Source organism: Vanellus vanellus (genome assembly GCF_965231255.1).
Source record: "Vanellus vanellus genome assembly, chromosome: 3".
NCBI classification, from domain to species: domain Eukaryota; kingdom Metazoa; phylum Chordata; class Aves; order Charadriiformes; family Charadriidae; genus Vanellus; species Vanellus vanellus.
This window is the reverse complement of record NC_138907.1, coordinates 33757065-33779002: the sequence shown is the minus strand read 5'-3', so window position 1 is coordinate 33779002 and position 21938 is coordinate 33757065. Positions and strand designations below refer to the sequence as shown.

Here is a 21938-nt window from a genome sequence, read left to right as displayed (position 1 = left end):
TCCAGAGATAGGTAATTTGTTTTGTATCCAGCCACTTCCACTTGAAACGTGCCTGTGACTGTGAGGTACTACTTTGTGTTTTTATCACTATTAAAAGAGACATAGAAACCCCCCCCAAACATTTAGAAGCTTTTCCTGAAGGCCACAGGACCACATGAACACCGAAGAACATAAAACCAGTGTCTTTTCAGCTTAGCGTGTTCGTTTCTACTGTGCCTCTGCTAACACCTTCATCATCAGAAAGTCTGTGGGGGAAGCCAGTGCCATTCAGCCCAAGGGTTTTGTGCAGCAGATCTTTAATGCTTTCATGGCAAGCCATTTTCAAAACTTCTGTTGTGTAGATGAAATAAAGATGACCTTTATCTTTTACTTTGCTCCATTCAAGGTCAACAGCAGTTCTGTGATCTACTGACAAAGGCACATGATGCCCATGGAGGATATCCCATTGCTGCCAATGATTAATAGTTGCATTTCCCTCTCCTCAGGGCCATAACTCACTCAAAATTTCAGCATTTGAGAATGATGGAACATCCCTGGAACAGATAAATCCATAAATCCTTCCAAGCCAACAAAAAATTGCCAGCTCTCTAGGAGTTTCTTCACAAGTCAGGCTATAGTTTGCAGATTAATATGTGCATGTAACACAAGAGAGGGAAAACCAGATCACCAACAGAGAAATCAGAGAAATAACTTAAGGCTGGTTATTGTCACTTTTTATACTCCGTTCACTGCTGTTCGCTTTGCAGGAAGAAAATGTCAGACAGGCAGACATCACTGATTGTCTACAGTATCTGCATCTGTGGCAGTCATTTCATTTGGAGTTGTGCTGGGAAGCGCATTCTGAAGCACACGATTTATCCCAAAAGCCGCTGTATAATAACATCACGAACCAGCCTTCAGAAGGACTGTCTGTGGGAGTAGTGTATCAGTCACGTCACTCAGAGATATATCTGCCGGTTTTAACCACCAAAAGTTTTTGTTTCTGATAGCTCTGTAGAAGAAATTCATCTGTCAGAGAGAGCTAGACTATGTTTAGGCTAGTGCATCACCTACAAATGGCTCAGCCACTAAAAGCTCCACCTTCCCGGCTGGCCAGAGCTCAAAATCTACCACTATGGACCATCTTGGCAATACGGGGGGGCAGCCCTGCTGCCTGGGCTGCGGTGAGTCCAGCTCACCGGCCCATCTGAGGCGTGAGCCCCAGGGAAAGGGACAGTGGCTGTCACGCCGACCTGACGGCGCGCTGGAGCTGGCGAGAGGAGGAAGGGCAACCCTCCTTGAGCTGCCTCCGCAATCGCTGCCTAAACTAGATGCCGGAGCTAGGTGGTGCGGAAACCTCTCCTGGGGAGCCAGGCAGTCTGTTTGTGTAGGTTGTCAACTACACTCAACTTTTTCGTAAGCAAAACAGAAGGCACGTGAGATTGCCAAAATGCTAACTGTAGGAACTCTCAGCTACACACCATGAAGTTCCGCTCTGAAGTTTAACAGAGCTTTCACGGACTCACAACAGAAAAGTCCCCCATAGTTCTCAGAAGCTGTGGTTTATTAAAAAAAAATAAAAATATTAAAATAAAGTAGTTTTATTTTAAATAAGAGTGTTCACAGGTTAAAGGAAAAAAAAATAAGCCTTTTCAGCTATCCATTTTTAAAAGCAGAACTTAGGAAGCTCTTTTTTACTGCTTGTTTTTCAGTGAAAACTCTTAAAATTTTAATGAAATAGAATACTATTTCCTACATATTTTTCTTACATGTTGTATAATTTCACTTTTCATTTCAGGGGAAAAAGATCCACAATGTTCTAAGTTGTTCTACCTCTATATATTTAGAATTAGCAATGGCCTAATTGAGAAAAGCTTGAATGTTTCTTTGAATAGTCAGTCTCTGGCAAGTTTTGGTGCTTATCCAAATCTGACTGAACAGCAGTGAAACTTCCATAGCTTCTGAGGATGCAAAACAGGACTGGAACCCACAGAAAAGGCTGTTCTGCTTCCATTCCTGGCCTGCTCTACAGCAAAAGAAAGCACCTCATGTTACCCCTATGCCGGAGTAGAGAAAATACTGAATTTTTAGAGAACTGTGTGTGTTAACCCATCCTTGGAAGCAATATTGCATTTCTTATCTCTGAGTCCTCATGGCAGGTTGCTTCCACTTGGAATTATCTCATCTCAAGTGTAGTTGCCATTATGTGTATGATAGGTACGTGTATCAGGAACATCCTGTGTTGACTGATGAAACTGTATCCAAAGTACATATTCATCTACCTGTGCTCAGTAAAATAATGGTTAGCATAAAAAGCGTCTCAAAATAGTGGGGTGAGAAAAGAGAGCACAAGGATAAAGAGCCAGTCAAGTCATAAAACACAGTGCCAAATGATTTATCTAGCAGAAACATTTAAACAAAACAATCTCTGCACAGGAAAATAAAAACTTATAGGTCTCATAATTGCACCAGTTTGCAAAAAGTCTCACAAAACCTCCAGCTTGATAATTCTGAATAGAAAATAACGCTGAAGAAATCTCAGTCTGGTCATGTATTACATCACAAGCGGAAAAAGAGGATCCAGTCCTGACAAGTGGTCTGTTGTGACTTAGCTCTACTCATCTCTTGATTTGTAGAAAAATCCATAGGGGAACAACATGAAAAGAAATAAAGATTGCATTAAGCAAAGTTACACGTAATTCATATTTGGGAATGCAAACGGGGAGGAAAGATAAAGAATTTTTTTCCTGAAATTGATCCCTCTGCCTTCATGTACCTTTTTATGTATTCACATACGTCACCCTTTTCATATTGTATCTTCCATCTTCATTCCTCTGCCTTTAGCTAAATGTTGTGCAGCTCTCTGCCTTTTTGAACTGTCATTAAAACAACATGCAAGAGACAGCGCTGCAGATAAACAGCAACGTGTGTCACCTGGTAAGCTGTGCTGTCACTGCAAGGAAAAAGACAAAACATCATGCACTCAAAACTGAGCAAAACATCTGAAAATGTAAGGGCTTATTGCTTCACTGGAGTGCAAACCTTGGCGGGGAGGGTGAGGCTGGGGTGGGACGAGTGCCGTATCTACTGCTAGTGCTGGAGAATGACTGAAAAATGCGACAGCTCCCAGGATACAAACTTCAGATGGAGGTTTTCGGCTCCTGCAGCTGGGCTGCATAAGGCAGAGCCATTCGGTTTTTGTCTGGAAGGGGGATTAATTGCTCAGGCCAAATCATTCCCTCCCCGAGAGAGCTCACGTAAAGTGCACGAGTATTTTGCATCAGTTGGATGTCTCTCAGACTACACGTTCAAACCTCTTACAGGCACTAACACTAGATGCATCTAGCAAAACCTTGGTATTCTGACAGCAAAGCTGGTCAGATACCTCAAATGAAACACATTTTTAGTGTTAAAATAGGGCTTTCTGCTAGATCCAGTTTTTCCTTGTCTCGTCAGGAAAATTAAAATGAAAGCTATTGCTGTGGGGAGCCACAATGCTTTTCCTCCCCCTGGCACCTGAGGGATGATCTCCTTCCAGCCCTTCTCCCTGACCGCCCCTTTGCCACTGCAGGGGCTGAAAGCAGGGACAATACGCAAGGAAGGAGGACCTCTGTGGCAAGGGGAGAGAGAACAAAGTGATGAATATAGGGAGCTTTGCTTCCAGGAGGAGAATAACTCCCCAAGAGGCATGAAGTATGGTGGGGATGGGGCTGTCACTCCCAAAGCTTTAACATCCACAAAGAGACTGATAGCAACATTTCCACGCTTCCAAATGAAATACTTTTAGAGTTTTCTTTCCATAAACAAACAAAGCAACTGTTATGGAGAATTTTCAGCTTGATTCTTGACAGAAACAGATGTTGCAATATTGGAATTTCCCACGGGACAGATATTCCAGGGTTTATTCCATTTTAAACAGGGCTAGAAAATAAAACTGAGTTGATATATGGTTTGCTTCTTCATAACCTTTGCAGGGGCAGGTGGTTGGGGGGGTGCTAGACAGATGTTGCACACTGCTGCAGTGACTGTGAGACCAACGAGCGTGAACCTTTTTTTTTTTTTTTAATTAGTTTTAAAATCTACTCCTTGTTCAATGTAAGGAGCAATCAATTACTTTGTGGTTCTGTTCCATTATATTGAAGATTAAAGTTTGCTTTGGGTAAACTGAGGTACTAGCATCAGTCTTCCCAAGATAACATCTCTTGTTTGGGAACTAGTAAATGTGACCTGATTTGAAAAGCAACCCGCAGCTCTTTTGAGTGTATGCCTCGCTGTCACCAACAAGTTTAACCAGGGTTAAGCAGAAGAGAGGAAAATGGCAGAAGCCAGGAAAACATTTGCAGATCATGTCCTCAGGGACTTTCTCTAAGTAGGAAGAAGGACTCGGCTTCTGTGGCTTTTCCTGGACTCCCTTTGCTACCTTAAAAACATGCAAAGTTTCTGGACTGAAATCATGTAAACAGGGGTAGAAAACAGGTCTTAACCTAGTGCAGACATACACAGTTTCACTAACTGTTGGACATGAAGCTCTCCAAGCATGTGAACCCAGTCTTAACTGGGAAGGTATGGGGACCAGCAAACTGCCAGGAGGTGGGTCCCCATGACTAACAAAGCTGGAAACTTTTCAGCACCATGCAGCTGTAAGGTCACAGCTTGGCCACCTTGAGCTACAGCACGATCCTGACAAAGTCCACAGTAAATGCAGGTTCCCAAGTGTTTTGTCAAAGCTCTGGCCTTGTTACTGTGACTAGCCATGTCCAAGGGGTGCCAAGAAAGAAGAAGTAAGAAAATTGTCTACAGCACAATCCCACGTACACACAGTGGAAGCAGTGAGTCTGCCACCTCTGCCCTCCAGAGTGCTATTCCTTGCACTCCACTTGGATAACCAACATATTCATAAACCCCAGTGAAACCAGTTATAAACACCTGTGCTACAACTCAGTGAAATACCAAGAAAATCCTAGGACAGAACCCAAATGGAAGCTGCTTAAGAATAACTAAATAAAAGGATTTACTCTGAAAAATACTCCAGCTCTGGCATAATTAGCTAATTAAACCACAGCCAATATAATTATCTACCATGAGACAGCATGGATGGGAAAACCAAAGAGAAAAGGTGAAACAAACAACAATATTATGTTTTAGTGGGGGAAAAAATCCAAGCAGCTAAAACCTCGTATGCTTCCATTAACCGGAGTTTGTATAGCATAAGGTTTCACCACCTCTTGATCCCACTCCAACCTGGTGTTGTACAAAGGTGAGCACTGAGCCCTGATGTGGGACTGTTACAGTCCCTCAGGCTTTTGTTAACACTCTTCACAGGCGTGAATCCTGCTCCCAGTGTTTTATTTCATCCTTCCCTTTGCAAACAGTCCTTCACCTCATAACAGGTGTCAGCGTCCCCAGAGAAAGAAAACAGAATTTAAACTACTAGCTATACATATAGCCTCGATGTGGCTCATCTCCCTAAGCAAATCGTACAATTGGTAAGTGTCCCTCAGAGCTACTTCTGCACTGGTTTTCCAGCAGAAAGACTGCAGCTTCGCTAGTGCCACTGAGAGTGAAGGAGGTTTGTCTGACACTGCCCAGAGAAGATGGGGCTGTCGCTGCCCTCTGCTCAGTCAGCAGACAGAAGCCACCCCAGGTGCTACAAGGCCCTGGATGAGAAGGGTCAGGATCTGAAGGTGACTCCTTCCATGGTGGCCATTCACAGAATCACAGAATAGTCAGGGTTGGAAGGAACCTCTGGAGATCATCTAGTCCAACCCCCCTGCCAGAGTAGGGTCACCTACAACAGGTTGCACAGGACAGCGTCCAGGTGGGTTTTGAATGTCTCCAGAGTGGGAGACTCCACCACCTCTCTGGGCAGCTTGTTCCAGTGCTCCACTACCCTCAAAGTGAAGAAGTTCCTCCTCATGTTAAGATGGAACTTCCTATGTTCAAGCTTGTGCCCATTAGGGCACTGTCACGTCATTGACTGAAACAGCAACCAGAGGAGGCTGCAAGGATCAAGGGGTGAAGGAGAGAAGCAGGGGTCCCCTTGGCTCCCTTCCCTGCTCAGCTTACACAAACATCTGGCTCCTTTTTAGGGATGAGAGTGAAGAGGCACAGAGAGATGGGCTGGTTTCACGCCAGTTACCTTCATTCCTCCTCCCTTCTCCCATGCCAAACCTTGGCAGAGCTGCCAAATTCCTCCCAGGCTGTGAACATCTGCACGCCGCGGAGAGAAGAGCAGCTACCCAGCCAGTGACGCATCCTTGCCCCGGAGTAACCAAGCTGAAATTCTGCCTCTACACACTCAAATGAGCAAGATTCAAGTTCACCTGGACGTTGCTGTCCCAACGCTGCGGTACAACGCGCGGGGAGGCTCAGTGATCGCTGCTGTGCCTCTTTCTCATTCTGCAGCAGCCTTCTGCAGAAGAGGCGCGGACGTCCCCCACCCTCCCAGCACTGGCAGAAGGACTGATTCATCAAGCCTGACTCTCTGAGGCAATCTGCCAGACGACAGAGCTGCTGGTGGGGTGCCTTGATGCTGTCAGCTGCCCGTATGTCTATTGGGCAGCTACTGCCTTGTGCAATCCCCATTCTGAGAAAAATTCCAAGCACGGTTTGGGGTATCTACATAAGAACCAGTTCCACAATCCAAGCCGATTAAATAAACAAACAGATAATTAAAAAAGAAAAAGGGGGGGGGGGGGGGGAAGCAAACAGCTCTTTTATTTGTTTTCTAGTCAAAATGAAGTAAACTATGAGGTAATAAATATATTACAAAATCTAAACCTAGGCAAGTTCAAAGTGATGCAAGGGGAAGGGGAGGGAGGACAGATGGCCAAATTCAGCACAAATTCACACCTAGTGCTGGCTGTCTCAAACGGTTCATCTCTGCAAATAAACTAATCTGTAACCCAGGAGCAGCTGAATGGACGGGGGTTACAGTAAAGGTTTACCTTGCCGTCTACAGGGATTTTTTGGCCCTAAAGCACAGCTGTAGGCCCTAGCGGATAAGCTCTTTCCCATCCGAGGATGCCAGGCTTGGTACCTCTCTCTCTCGCTCAGCACCAATGCAGCCCTTTCTGTTACCATGGCACAGAGCTGATTTTGCTTCCACTCTACAGTGCCCTCCGCCAAAGGCTGAAGCCAATTCCCAATTCCTTTCTAGACAGCGTCACTTTGTGGGGTTCTTGTCAAACACTCGGGACCCTATATGATCACGTTGTGACTCTGAGACATCAGCAGGGCTGCGGCACCAGGGCAGATCAGCCCGCTGGGCTGGGCTGCCTTTTCTCCGCTATGAAAACCAGAACATTTCATTTTAAGCATAGAAATTTCTCAGTGGCACTATAGCTTCAAGGTTTCTTTAGACTGCAGTACTAGCCTGTTCTCCTCGGTTAGGATTGGACTACCTTTGTGCTTGGCCCTTTTATAGATTATTAAGGATTACAGGGTACATGCCTGTACTGCCTTCATATTAGACTGTAAGACAAGACACATTTTGGGGAAAAGGGTAATATGACAATGAAATAACCCATATCATGCTTTCAAAGACATCTATTACTTCACATTCTCTTTTTTTACCATTGAAAATTTAAGCTATGTTTCTTCTGTGCCCTTTCAAGAACAAAGAAAAGATAAATGACTTCCTTGTAGTACAAACCTTCATTGAAAATTTGCAACATTCAAAAACTTACATGGAGTACGAATCTGATTTCTATCTCAAGTTTAAAGGTCCTCAGCTTGTCTGAAATCCTCCTCTTTCATCCTTCCCTGACCGGAGCATTAACACAAAGACTTCTTACAATCAACATCTCAATTAAAGCCTCAAAATAGGTTTAAATGAGAAACAAATGTTGCATTCACCTTGCACTAGATCACCTGAAAAGAATGATTTTTGCTCACTCTGAGTGCATATATTTTGCTCAGGAAATCTGGCTATTACAGGCAGATCCAAAAATAACCAGGCCTGTAGGAGCTAAAGGTAATTAAGACTTACTATATAATTTATTTAATCTAGTGTATTCTTCTTTTTTATTTTTCCAGTGATGAGTCTTTTTCAGTTCTATATATTTCAAATGATGAGTCTTAAGTGATTTCTCTAAAGAAACAAGCTGTATCATTTCTATCATATGTTAGGGTTAACCAGTGCAATCATTGTACAAAAAAGTACTTTTTTTTTTTTCTGAAAACAACCTGAGCGTACAAGCAGAACACCTGACGTGAAAGAGAGAGGGTATAATGGGAAATTCAGAACAAGCAATTAGATAGGTGAGTCTGCAGCTACGGCAGTGAAGTAAAGCACTAGGTCTTGGCTAGAATAACTTTGAGTTATTCTCCCTCTGCCATCCTCCTTGTCCTATCTCATGAATTTGATAGTTAAAATAGTCCTACATAAAAAAAATTAACATAAGTTTTTGCACAAACCCCAAAACAATGCCCACGGTCAGAACTTAACTGGTCAGTGCTGGAGAGACAAGGAGTATTAGGAACCTGCTGCAGGAGGAGCAGGTGCCCACCTCCAAGTACCTCCTACCAAAAAATCTAAGAGACAGACAACTTTGAAATGGGTAAAAAGGCTTCCTGTGACTTGAGAGGGGAGCTGTATGGGGAAGGGTGTCAGATGGCTGGGGAGGCAGGAGCTGTCAAGGCACCCTGTCTCACCTACCCACAGCCTGGAGTTGCGCGTGAGCAAGTGGGAGCTAAGTTAAGCAGAATGATCTCAAACTGGCAAGGCAAATTTTAGGAACTCGGTATGTTTTAGGAATACAATATGCTTTTAAGCTTTTCTTTTTCACTTGTAACTCTCTTGCAAAACACCCGTGGATAAAAATAAATCATCCTCTCCCTGAAGCAGCTAGTTTTCAGCCCCTGCTTTTACTAGAGGGTCACCGCTCCTGAAGGAGATTTCTTAGATTACCTGGATTGCTGGCGTCCTAGTTAACATGAAGGGTGAAGTGAGGGGAGGGAGGAAGTTCTCAGATGCAGATTTGGAAAGGCTAGGAGTAGTTGTCACGCTCTGTCACTGGTAATTTTTTCACGCCTCCTAAAAGGACCCAGATATCAGTAGCTGTGGCCCAAAATGAGGAAGAGAGAAGAGTAGATCTCTGATACCACCTGGAACTAAATGGATCAGCACCAGAGAGGCGAAGAGTGTTGCGAGCCTGTTGCAAGCACCACCTGAAAAAGTGAAAAATCGGACACCAAGTGGAGCATCTTGGGTGCTTAAATCTGAATGACGTATATAAACTATGGAGGAAATCAAGCCTCGTTGTTTTCACTATTCCTTTAAGGAGACGACACACTTCTGTTGTACAGGTACAGGCTCGCAGCTCAGCCCTGATCTGAGTTTGATACTGTTGAATATGCCTTTCCTGAGTCAAACAGATTTATAACCTATATTTAACAACAGTAACAACACCAAGAATGCTATATTTCCTCCCCAAGTCATGACTTTATGAGGGAAAATTATCAGATTTTAAATGTGAGGAAGGACTTTATTAGGAACACATTGAAAGCTAAATCAGGACTACTTCCAGCTGTGACTCTGTAGGCATGTTGTTTCTTCCACTGGCTTATTGAATTACCTTCGGCAAACGATTTAACCTCCTCCTTCCTCCACCTGCCTCTCTAGAAAATAATGGTAATCCCAAAAATGCAAGATTTTCAGGCTGAACCAAAGCCCATCACAGCCAATGGTGGCTACCCGTTTCTGAGCCTTTAGTTAAGCATTTGATCAGTTAACATTTGTAACTATCACTGCTATTATTACTTTGCATGACTACGAATGACATGGGAGGTTGTACCTGCTAAGCAGTCAGCAAATGGCAACAGTTTTTTGTTTGGTTTTTTTTTGTTTTGTTTTGTTTTGTTTTTTTTTTTTTTGTTTTTGTTTTTGTTTTTTTTTTTCCCAGAGCAGCACATGAACTGCTGTAAGTTTGCCCTAGATTTAAAATAGGAAAGATAATGGTAACTGTGCAGCTGTGTGCCAGCTTCTTAATATTCAAGAATGGTATTAATCTGAATATGTTAAAACTTTTCATTTAGACATCAAATTGTTGACTCACCTGAAGCTTAATCAAAGTCTTCTTTCAATAGTTCATTTTGGCATCAGATGTGTAGCTCGTTATTGCAATGAGGGGTGGGGACAGCTCCTGGCATTTGTGTTCAGAGCAGCTAAGAGAGGGGATGTGGCAGATGTTATGGGCAAGCATTAGCTCATCCCGAATTCCCCTCAAGTAAAAATGCTGAGCCTTTGATGAGCTAAATAAATAATTAGCAGCAGAGATAAAATGGGACTACTGCTGTCTTGTGCCGAAAACTGATTCTGATTTCCTTTCCACTCTGTGCAATACCCTTGGCTGTGGTGGGATTACCTCCCAGCAGCACAACAGGGGCTGAGATGAGAATCGGGCTCTTTGCCTTTGCATTCAGCTCCGGAGGCAGAGCTCAGGGGTAGAGCTGCAGCATACAACCTCTCCGCATACCTCACTAAATGTTATTTGACAGTTGTTAAACTTCGAAGAGAATGGGAATGCCTCCAAGTCAGCGAAAGATGCTGTACTGCCCTTCTCTGCTCTGCTGGGGTACTCCAGCGTGGGTGAAAAGTGCCCTCTCTCGTGCTTCTCACATACCCACATAAAGGGACATATCTCCACTAAAGATAAGTGGCTGTTTAGTACTTTGTATTTCTGTGGTGGTTATCAAGCAAGAAGACACTGGTCTGGGTAGTGTTTGCATGGTCTGCCTCTGCTCATGAGGAACTGGACGGGCTATGACCAACGGATTTCTCATTAGTTTCTGTACAAGCATCAGGTGGATGACAGTTTGTCACAACAATCTAGGACAACTTTAGTGATGATACTAAGATGTACATCTACTTTTCTTTAATTCTGGCTTATTTTTGTATTTTTATTATATTTATATTTATTTCATAACTTATACTTCTACTTTCCACATCCCTATCTGGCAATACATGTCATTTTTGTCATTTGAATGCATTTTATTTATTTTTCAAAGATTTCTCATATTGCAAAGGGGGGGAAAAAAAGGAGAAAAAAACCCACAAGCAAACAAACAAAAACCAACACTGAAATAGGCTTTGTCCCTGTACTTCTCCCATTAAGAGAGACAAAATAAACAGAAAAGGCTAGATGAAATTTTTTTCATCAAAAGCAAATAAAACCCCATAATCCCAGAATACATGCTTCTGTGAAGCATCTTCTTCGTTATGTCTGATGCCTTTCACCAAGTCTGCACTTGCTGAGTATCCTCGAGAAGTCAATGCACACTACTGCTGCAAACCAGTCTCAAATGACCTGAAGTACCGAATGTTCATGTCGGACTTTCCCCTGCTCTGCTTATATAAATTTTGCTTCTCTTTGGGACTGTGACTTCACATTTTTATTTTTACACAGTTGCTGTCTCAACCTGTCAAATACAAATGATTAATACATGATGATTAATGTCTTCATGTGATGTCCTTCCTCCCATTGCTTGTTTTATTCGGTGTTTAAATATATAAATGCTTTGACCAAATCAAGGTTTGTATCCTGGTTACAATGCAACCAGAATAGCTCAGTTCACGTGTTGAGGGTGAGGAGGGGTTTTTGCACCAACTGTGCACCATGGAGGAAGGTCAGTACCTAGCCAGGTTGGAGACAAGGGTAGAACTGAAAAAGGGGTAGAAGAGTGGCACGCATTTACCCATAAGTCTTCATCTGAGTGCACCCTCAGCAAGTTTGCTTAAGACACCAAGCTGTGTGGTGCAGTCGACACTCTGGAGGGAAGGGATGCCATCCAGAGGGACCTGGATAGGCTTTAGAGGTTGGCCCATGAAAACCTCATTAAGTTCAACAAGGCCAAGTGCAAGGTCCTGCAGGTGAGTCAGGGCAATCCCAAGCACAAATACAAACTGGGTGGAGAATGGATTGAGAACAGCCCTAAGGAGAAGGACTTGGGGGTGTTGGTTGATGAGAAGCTCAACATGAGCCGGCAATGTGTGCTCACAGCCCAGAAAGCCAACCGCATCCTGGGCTGCATCATAAGAAGTGTGGCCAGCAGGTTGAGGGAGGTGATTCTGCCCCTCAACTCTGCTCTGGTGAGACCCCACCTGGAGTACTGCATCCAGCTCTGGGGCCCTCAACATAAGAAGAACATGGACCTGTTGGAGTGAGTCCAAAAGAGGGCCACAAAGATGATCAGAAGGCTGGAGCACCTCTCCTATGAAGACAGGCTGAGAGACTTGGTGGTGTTCAGCCTGGAGAAGAGAAGGCTCCAGGAAGACCTTATTGCAGCCTTCCAGTACCTAAAGGGGGCCTACAGAGAAGATGGGGGGGGACTCTTTATCAGAGAGTGTAGTGATAGGACAAGAGGTAAGAGTTTTAAACTGGAAGAGGGTAGATTTACATTAGATAACAGGAAGAAATTCTTTACTGTGATGGTGGTGACACACTGGAACAGGTTTCCTAGGGAAGTTGTGGATGTCCCATCCTTTGAGGTGTTCAAAGCCAGGTTGGATGGGTCTTTGAGCAACCAGGTCTAGTGGAAGGTGTCCCTGTGCATGGCAGGAGGGTTGGAACTAGATGATCTTTAAGGTCCCTTCCAACCCAAACCATTCTATGAGTCTACGATCCATATGAACCCACTGTCCAAATCATGAGTAAAGATGGGTGTTTTGGCCTTTCAAAATAAGTCGATCCTCTGCCTTTTCTAAAATTACCAGAACTATGTATTTCTAACTTTCCTCAGAGAGAAGATAATGTAATCACACTTTACTACAGCATCAGGTTGTTGAGCTTATTTGCCCTAACAGCAGCAGGGCAGGGCTTCCTCTGTTTTCAGCCTTTAGTGGTAGACCTCCACACAATAGGCTTTTGTTGCAAAAAACATTAGCAATATAGACAGCAACATCCACTCTGATGCACGGTGTTCAGTGTGGCACTGCTGTTTGAGAGAACATCCTCACACAACTTCGATATTTCTGAAGTTTGCAGGACCTGAGTCATAAAGCATTTTCTTATGGACATGCAACTGATTAGAAGAGTGCATGGATATATTTATCCCACTATGCTGTGGGAAATTCAAAGTCAGTTAATTACTTCCTACCTAGGTTAAAGTATCCATAAGTGCAAACGCTGAAGTTATTTTTTGCTCATAAAATGGAGTTGCACTATCACCTGACTGCCAAACTGCAGCTAATATTTAACTGAGAGGTGACAGGATAGCAGTGGTTGGTGGAGTGATCTCTGCTCAGCCAGTCTGTGAAGCACTTGCAGTAAAAGGAGCTGTGTAAATGTAAATCATGGTTATATTGTTTAAGTAATCAAATCCATGGCACCATTGTTTAAATAGACTGGAGATGTGGAGCCATTTATTCATATTTTAATGCTTAGACTGCCTGCTACATAAAATATATATGGAAAAAATAAGCTTTCAGAGATATATAAAATACTTATTTTTTTTCCAGTGCTGGATTTATAAGCTAGGGAGACTATAGTGCTACAGTAATTCTTAATTTGTACAGTTGTTTTTTATCACTCTTAGTACGAAATACCACAAAATAAAACAGACCTAAATCTCTCATAAATCCAATGGCAGTGTCGCACTTCGGATGCACATTTTTAAGTGGCTGCATCATTGCTTTAATTCAAAACACAGCCAGCAGGCTCAGTGTGACCTGGGAAGTTCTACAAAACACTTGCAGATTTATTCATCTTTTGAAATGGTGGTGAATTTATATATTACACCAATGCCCGATGGCCAAAACTGAGATTTGGTCCCCCATCATGTCGGGTGCTCTACACATAAAAAAAGACACAATTTCTGTCCCCAGATGCCTTACTTGAATTCAAGTGTTGCAGTTATGTAACGCTCCATCTTAATCATTCATGACTCTCCCTGTTGCTGCAGACCACACAATGACTTCAAAGCAACAGTCTCCCTATTCATTTATGTGGGCTCCTGGTTCCACGGTATTTTCTCATGCGTTTATCCCTCTGAAGCAAGGCAGTGCTACCAGCCCAGGTTACAGGTGGAACACTGAGCCCCAAAGATACTATTTTCCAGATGTGTATATTTCAATTCAATCTCTTATTCAAAACAAATTAAGTATGCCAGTGCTTAAGTTGCACTGATCATAAGTCTGATGCCCTTAAACGTCTCAAACACTTTTGAAAGGAGAGTCTGGACTGAAAATAATGTACTCTTAACTTTCGCAGGAGCAGGTAGGATTTCTATGATAAAGCAGGTGTCCTAGTGTTTGCTCCTTTAACCCTGAGTTGAAGGACAGACATTGTTTTGCAGACCTCTCGTCTTCATCCGCCCCTTTCTCTGTTGGACATTGGTTACTCTTCCTGCGTGTTTTTCCTTCAAATAAGAAGTGATTTTCAATTGTGCATTTTGTAACAAACTTGTGGCCTTGGTGAAAAGTGATGGGTACAATACACATTTACTGTCATTAGTGTGTGTTTAAGGGTGATTTATATTACAGAAAAGGATGAAAGAATGAAAAGGTTGCTGTATTAAAACCCACGTAACTGTCTAAGCATACCCAAATTCAATTGGCTCTGGCCTTTCCAAATTTTATTGTACTTTTCTAGTGGGACAATTACAAATACCTTTTCTTCAACAATTAGCTCACAGTGTCAAAGGAAGTGCCCACCTGTGTGGCACTCAGGATTACAGAACCACAGAATGGTTGAGGATAGCAGGAACCTCTGGAGGTCATCTTGTGCAATCCCCCTGCTCCAGCAAGGCCACCTAGACCCAGTTGCCCAGGTTCATGTCCACATGGCTTTCTAGTATCTACAAGAATAGAGGCTCTACCACCTCTCTGGGCCACCTGTGCCAGTGCTCAGTCACCATCACAATAAAATAGTGTTTCCTGATGTTCAGATGGAACCTCCTGTGCACCTTCAGCTGGTGCCTCTTGTCCTGGCACTGGGTACCACTGAAAAAAGCCTGACTCTTGTTTTCTTACACCCTCACTTCAGAGGGGAACACATTGATGATTTCCCCCCTGAACTTTCTTTTTTCCAGGCTGAACAGTCACAGGTCTTTCAGCCTTTCCTCATATGTGAGGAGCTCCAGATCCTTAATCATCTAAGTGGCTCTTTGCTGGGCTCTCTCCAATATGCCCATCTCTGTTGTACTGAGAAGCAAGAACTGGACACAGTACTTCAGCTGTGGCCTCACCAGAGGATCAGCTCTCCCACCCTGCAGATTACACTCCTAATGCAGCCCAGGATACCAATAGCCTTCATTATGACAAGGGCACATCACTGGCTTATGTTCAATCTCACGTCCACCGGGATCCCCAAGTCCTTTTCTGCAAAGCTGCTTCCCAGCCAGAAGCCCAGAATATCTGGTGCATGGGGTTATTCCTCCTCAGGGACAGGACTTGGGATTTCCTTTTGTTGAATATCAAGGGGTTCCTCGCAGCCCATTTCTCAAGCCTGTCAAGGTCCCTTTGAATGACAGCATGACACCGGTCTACCAGTCACTCCTCACAGTTTTGTGTCATCAGCAAAATAGTTAATGGTACACTCTGCTCCATCATACAGGTCGTTAACGAAGATATTAATTAGGATTGGATGATAAATAGGTTGTGGACCAATATTGATTCTTGGGTATACTCTTACTGGTCTCCAACTAGACTTCATGCCACTGATAACAAGCCTCTTTACTCAGCTGTTTGGCTAGTTTTAAATCCATCTCACTGCTCATCCAGCCCATACTTCATCAGCTTCTTTACAGGGATCTTATGAGACTGCGTCGAAAGCCTTAGTGAAGTGAAGGTAGACATCTGCTCTCGCCTTTTCTACCAACCTAGTTATTTCACCATAAAAAGTTATCAGGTTTGTCAAGCATGACTTTGTGAATCCATGCTGATGACTCCCAGTCACCTCTTGTCTATCATGTCCCTGGAAATGGTTCCCAGGATTAGTTGCTCCATCACCTTCCCAGTGATTGAGGTGACACTGACTGGCCTGTAGTTCCCTGGGTCCTCCTTCTTGCCTGTTCTGAAGACAGAAGTGATATTTGTTTTCTTTCAGTCCTCAGGCATCTTTCCCAAGTGCCATGATTGTTCAAAGTTAATGGCCTCACACTGACATCAAGCCAGATACCTCAGCACTCCCGGGTGCATCCCATCACTGCCCATGTATATGTAGTTTGCTGAACTGGGGCAACAGGAATCATGGCTACATGTGCCAGTCCAGGGACCTTATTAAGTGGTTAAAAAAATTACTTGCAGTTCTCAGAGAAATTTTAATTCCCACTTTAAAAGGGCCTGCTCTCATAACCTTTGTATATGAACAGAAAACATAGATAGCAATCTATTATCTTCTCACTCTCACACCTGCTGGCTTCATAACATGACCAACAATTTCCATTTTCTCCGTCCAGGGTAGCGTGGGTTTGAGCAGCACAAAGGTGAATAGGACAGTTAAGGAGAGTGAAGAGGAAAGAAAAGTTAGAACGAACACGCAACATATATCAGAAAAGGTGAAAAATAGAAAACAAGAAATATATCCAAGAAAAGCATGTCAAAAAAAACCACAACAAACCAAACCAAAAGCAAAACAAGCTTTCCTTTCACTCTGCCTAGAAAGAGAGGAATCCTGGTTCTGTTCCAGGTGAAACAATATCATTATCTTGACAGCAGGATTACTAAAAACAGTGCAAGGACAAGTCAGAGAGAGAGAAAGAGCTCATTGGGAGCACACATAGATCAGTCAAGCAATGGTGTTCACCTGCTTGTGACACAACTCCAGCACAGGCCCCTGTTGTAGGATCTTTTTCAATTTGAGCACAGGTCAAGGCACAAAAAGGAAGCTCTTGAGATACCACTAAGAGTTAAGTGCATGCTCCATTAAAGAGGGAATGTTCCCTTCTGCCAATGATGTGGAAAAGATAATATAGAATGTCACCTCTGAGCAGCCTTAGGTTATTGATTGGGTGCCTATGTTAGGGGCAGACATTGTCTTTGCAAGTTGACATTGACCAAGTTTCCTCTGAGACATTTGCACAAGCTATTGCTCCCTTCCCTTCAGCTTCTCCTTCTCACTCTGGGAAGGCGTGTGGAACAGAGCGCTGATCCAGGACCGTGCTCATTGCATCAGTAGCAGAAGCATGCATCTTGAATCCACTGAAAGAGATAAAAACATGTTGCTAGCTTGTTTTTAACAACAAGCTACAAATACAAGTGAAGGTCAGATGGGGAAAGCAGACAAACGGTGCTCCTCCTGGTAATCCTCATTATGATGGCACTGGTGTATCCAGAGCCAAATTTCAGATTCTGATACCACTTCAGCTTAGCGAAATCAGGAGGCCCAACAGACAACACTTGCTACTATCTCACACACCGCTGAATTTTCATGGGGCCATTCCACTCCATCGTGGTCCACTTTGTAACATCTACAGCTCCTGCAAGTGGAAGACCGCAGCTGGGATGGAAGTGGGAACAGGACTGGTGTCCTGGGTAATGATCAGGACAGCTGTTAATATCAATGGGGAGGGAAGAACTTCTGCTTTCACTCTTTCACTAAGTACAATGTTAATGAAAAGTGCTTAGCAGGGAATGCAGCAAACTTTTGTCTTTTGTGCATACATTTCTCAGTAGCGAAGCAGAATTCCTTCAAGCTGAGCACAGCCAGCGTGCCTCAGTCCTGGCATACTGACGTATCTTAATGTATATTAAGTGCCCATCATTTTAGCAGCTAAGCAGTATCACATCCCATTTAGCACATACGCAGCATTTTATAGAGCAGACTGCCGTAGAAATCCTTTTCCCTTAGGTTTTTCTACACGCTCATTGCAGTGACATGTATCTGACCAATTAAAGCAAAACAGCTTTAGTTAATTAACTCTAAGGGACTGAGTGGTTCCCTGGCTGAAAGTCACAAGAGCTGGTTTGGTTATTATGAGTGCCACTGATTAACTCTCAGACGATGGACAATTCACTTCATCTTTCTATGCTTCATTTTTCCCCAGTGCGAAATGTAGAGAAATAAAATTTGTTTTCTTTGGTGAAGTGCTTTTGAGAGCTGTGAATGAAAAGAGCTATGTATCATCAATGAATACTCAAAAAAGGCCTGATGGGAGAATGATGGAAATAGCACTGTCCTCACTGTGCTTCTGGAAAACTGAGCCACAACCAAGTAAAGCAACAAAGGGCCAAAACTTCACTGAGAGGCAGCACCAGGGGAAGCCTAAGAATTTAGGGTTCCCGACACCTTGACAGCCACTTGTTCTTCCAGACCAGGCTGGCAAGGTGGCATCTTTCTCTCATTTCTGCCCATGGCACCTGATTCTCACCCCTCCAGCTACTAGATTGCACGGCTTCACTTCTGCGTGGTTTGCTTTATTTACCCCGGCCATCCTCCTCCTCAGAAAATCAACACATCCAATCATTTCCGACGCCTGACAACCTCCACCACTGTCTCTTTCTGAGCCAAATTCACTATACAGTGTCATATGACTATACACCTCTTTCAGAGTATTCTTTTAGACTTCCACTGGGCTCAAGATCTTAAATGCTGTCGAGTTTTTGCCAAAAGCTTTGCCTCAGGAAAAACTGACGCTAGCATATTTTCTTTCATTCTATTCCTATTACTCCATCGTTACTTAGTTTTGTCTTATCCTTTCATTCTACTTTACTCCACGTAGCTGCAAGTCCCAAAGCTAACACACCAGTTCCACAGTACATTAGCCAGAGCAAGGCAAATAATTTGCACCTCTTAATTCATTTGATTATTTCAACATATTTTTATAATTGAGGAATGGAGGTGAACAGAACTGATTTTCCTCAGATTTTTTCAGTATTTGAATAAATATAATTAAAAAAAACATTCTTTGGACTTGCTGGTCAATATTCCTACTTTTGGCAAAGAGTGACTAAGTTTGGAATAGCTAAATAAATCACTTTATTGTTTCTGTTCTACAACTGATTGAGATAAAAGTATTTATGACACAAAATTTTGTCCATGTCAACTGAACATTCAGTTCTGAAAACAACCTTAAAATTAGATTTCATTGTAGGAGAAGGGTGAGTGAAAAACATCACATGAGCATTTACTACCTCTCATTTTGACTTTTTCGGGCTAAAAAAAGTTACACGATGGTAAAGAAGAAACTAGCAAGGTCTGTTCTGGGTCTGGAGGCTGAGCACCGTGACTTGACTGGTGCCTCAGCTCACACTGCAGGACAGAGTAGTCTGCAGGCCAGCAGATAATAACCCCAAGCCTACCTACCATGAAATCAATGGCTTTGATTATGTTTTGGCTGGAGTTTGTCCTCAAATTAGAGCCAGAACCCAAATCCCATTATTCCTCTACCAGATCCAGTTTTTCTCCACTAGCTTCGGGATGCTTGTAAAGCTGTAGGGGTTTACGTGTTTGGTTCTACTTTGCCCTGAGATTCTGACTTCTGCTGGTAGCTCACATGTACCCAAAGACAGACTTTAGCTCAATGCATCTGATACTGCTTCCTCTGCAATAAAAAAGCAGGAAAGGGTGATTTCAAGTGATTCATCATTAGCATGAACATACTATGTCAATCATTCTTCCAAGACGGAAACAAAAAGCAGTAACTGTTAGGCAGTTTCCTACCCATTTATAATCCCTAACATTCATTGCTTCTTTCTTTTTCACAGCTGGATTTGCTACAAGAATGACTCTTGCTTTACATCATTAAAAGTCAGAGGAAGTTGTAGAACTGGTGGAACATAATGAAGAATCAGGGCTTGCTTTTGAAATTATCTCTATCTCGTCTTGCATTTAATATGGTATAAAACATTAAATACTCCAAAGCTGTCAGCCATTACAGTTGTGCAAAACAGACATTAGTGAAGTAAGAAACGAGCTTCATCATACAGGTGAAAAATCTCTTGCTAACAAACCCGAATCTTGAATCGCAGAATAATTAGAGCCTGCGTTATGGGTAGACAGCACAAACTTCCTCCCACGTCGCTTCCTCTCACAGTACTATGTTTCAATCCCACCTACAGGAGGTGGAAAGGGAAACTTCTGACTTCTAGTCTGTCAAGTTTTTCTTTCTTTGTTAAGCCTAGTAAGGAGGCTACCAACTGCAGTACTATTTTTTCCTAAATGGGAAATTCTACTGAAAACAACTGTTGTTAGAGAATGAATACGATAGAGATTTGTAATGGATGACGTAGGAAACTGATGAACAGACTAACAGATAAACTGACAGACACAATGCAAATTTATCAGACACCACTAATGCTACCAGTGGCAGTGCTACCTCCGTTCAAAATCAAATCAGTGACCTAAGAGTAAAAAACTTCATATCCTGCTTTATTCCCCCTGCCATCATCAGAGGACAAAACAGCAATTGCATTTACCTGTAGATCAGGACTTCATCATCAGAGCAATTATACTGCAGCTGATACATTTTTACCCGAGGGGCTGACTTGCTCACCGTCCACTTGACCAAAGCTGAGGTAGTGGTCACATCTGACACCAGGACAGCCCTTTCTGGTGGGCCTTTTGTTTCTCCGCGATTTGACTTGCTGGAGCTGGTGATGTCCGAGAGCCTGGATTTTGGTGGGGCTGCTCGGCCTGTGCCATTGCTGAGATGGGGGAGCTGAACAATTGAGAGCTCAATCGTTGCGGTGGACTCTCCAGCAGCGTTGGCTGCTATGCATGTAAAAGTCCCATAATCCTTGGAGGTGGTGATGAGGATATCTAATGTGCCATTGTCATAGACAGCTGTTCTCGAAGAATTACCAATGAGACGGTCGTCGGGGGCGACCCAATGAATGATGGGGGTGGGATCCCCAATGGCTTTGCATTTCAGTGTAGCAGTTTGCCCTTCTAAAACCAGCAACTTGTGAGTATGTTGTGTAATAAGAGGAGGCTCACAAACAAATTCTTCCTCCCGTACATACCAGAAGTACCTTCCCTTTAGACCCGGAGGAGAAGCACAAGTTTCCATATCGTCATCTCTGTCGAGTCGCCTTAACCACAGCAGCTCACAGTTGCAATGTAGTGGGTTGCCCCCAAAGCTGAGAGACAAAGGTGGAGAAAATGGGGTAACGACTAATGGAATGACTTGAGATCTGGCAAATATAGGGTCAGGGGGAAGCTTCTGAAGTCTATTGGATGTTAGATCCAATCTGGCCAATTTCTGAAGATCTGCAAACGTCCCCTCTGTAATATAATCTATCAGGTTATGATCCAAACTGAGCTGGTGCAAGTTTATCATCTTCCTTATAGATTCCCAGGGAATGCTTCGGAGGTTATTGTAGGAGAGGTCTAAGTCTTCCAATGTCAGCAAAAAATCCTCAAAGGCTTCATCAGAGATGCTGCTTAGCTGGTTGTTGTTTAAAATCAAATGCTGAAGGTTAATTAAGCCTCTCAAAATATCCTCTCCAATGTCAGGCAGCCTGTTGCTGTCCAGGTGTAAAGACCGAAGGCTCTCCAAGTCAGTGAAAGAGTAGGGCTGTATGTAACTGATGGTGTTCCTGGACAAAGTAAGGTCAACAAGTCCAGACATATTGGCAAAATCCTGTCGGGTGATATTAATAATAAAGTTGCCCCCAAGTCGGAGTTCAACAGTCCTTCGATCTATGTCTAGTGGTACAAACAGGAGACCTTTGGAGGGACACAAAGTCCCCAGAGACTCAGACAGGTTCTGACAGACACAGTATTTGGGACAAGCGTTGACCATGACAGCCATTCCAAACACCAGGATGCTGCAGAGCAATTTTTCCATGGTAAATCACGCAACAGTACCTGCAAGAAATGAAAAGTGTTACAAGGACCATCAGCAGTTATGGTATAGTTACCTTTCCTCTTATGTTTTACCTAATATCTACCTCCAGAGAGACTCCGCAGTGCCTCCTCTCAGGAGTCACACCTAAAGCAATCATAGGCATAGGAAGGTTAAATGTTACAGCGACACATTTCTTGACATACTGCATTTATTTCTAAAAAAAAAAAAAA

General features: G+C 43.2%; 1 protein-coding gene across 1 annotated transcript in view; it reads right to left on the bottom strand.

Annotated features, from left to right (window-relative positions):
* Positions 1-21708, bottom strand: part of LRFN2 (leucine rich repeat and fibronectin type III domain containing 2) — a gene marked incomplete at both ends in the record, with an annotated part of 39927 nt that extends 18219 nt beyond the window's left edge. Inside the window, one exon of the mRNA XM_082480623.1 lies at positions 20336-21708. Coding sequence (XP_082336749.1) covers positions 20336-21708 — 1373 coding nt within the window. The remainder of the gene's footprint in view (positions 1-20335) is intronic.
* Positions 21709-21938: the final 230 nt, after the last annotated feature.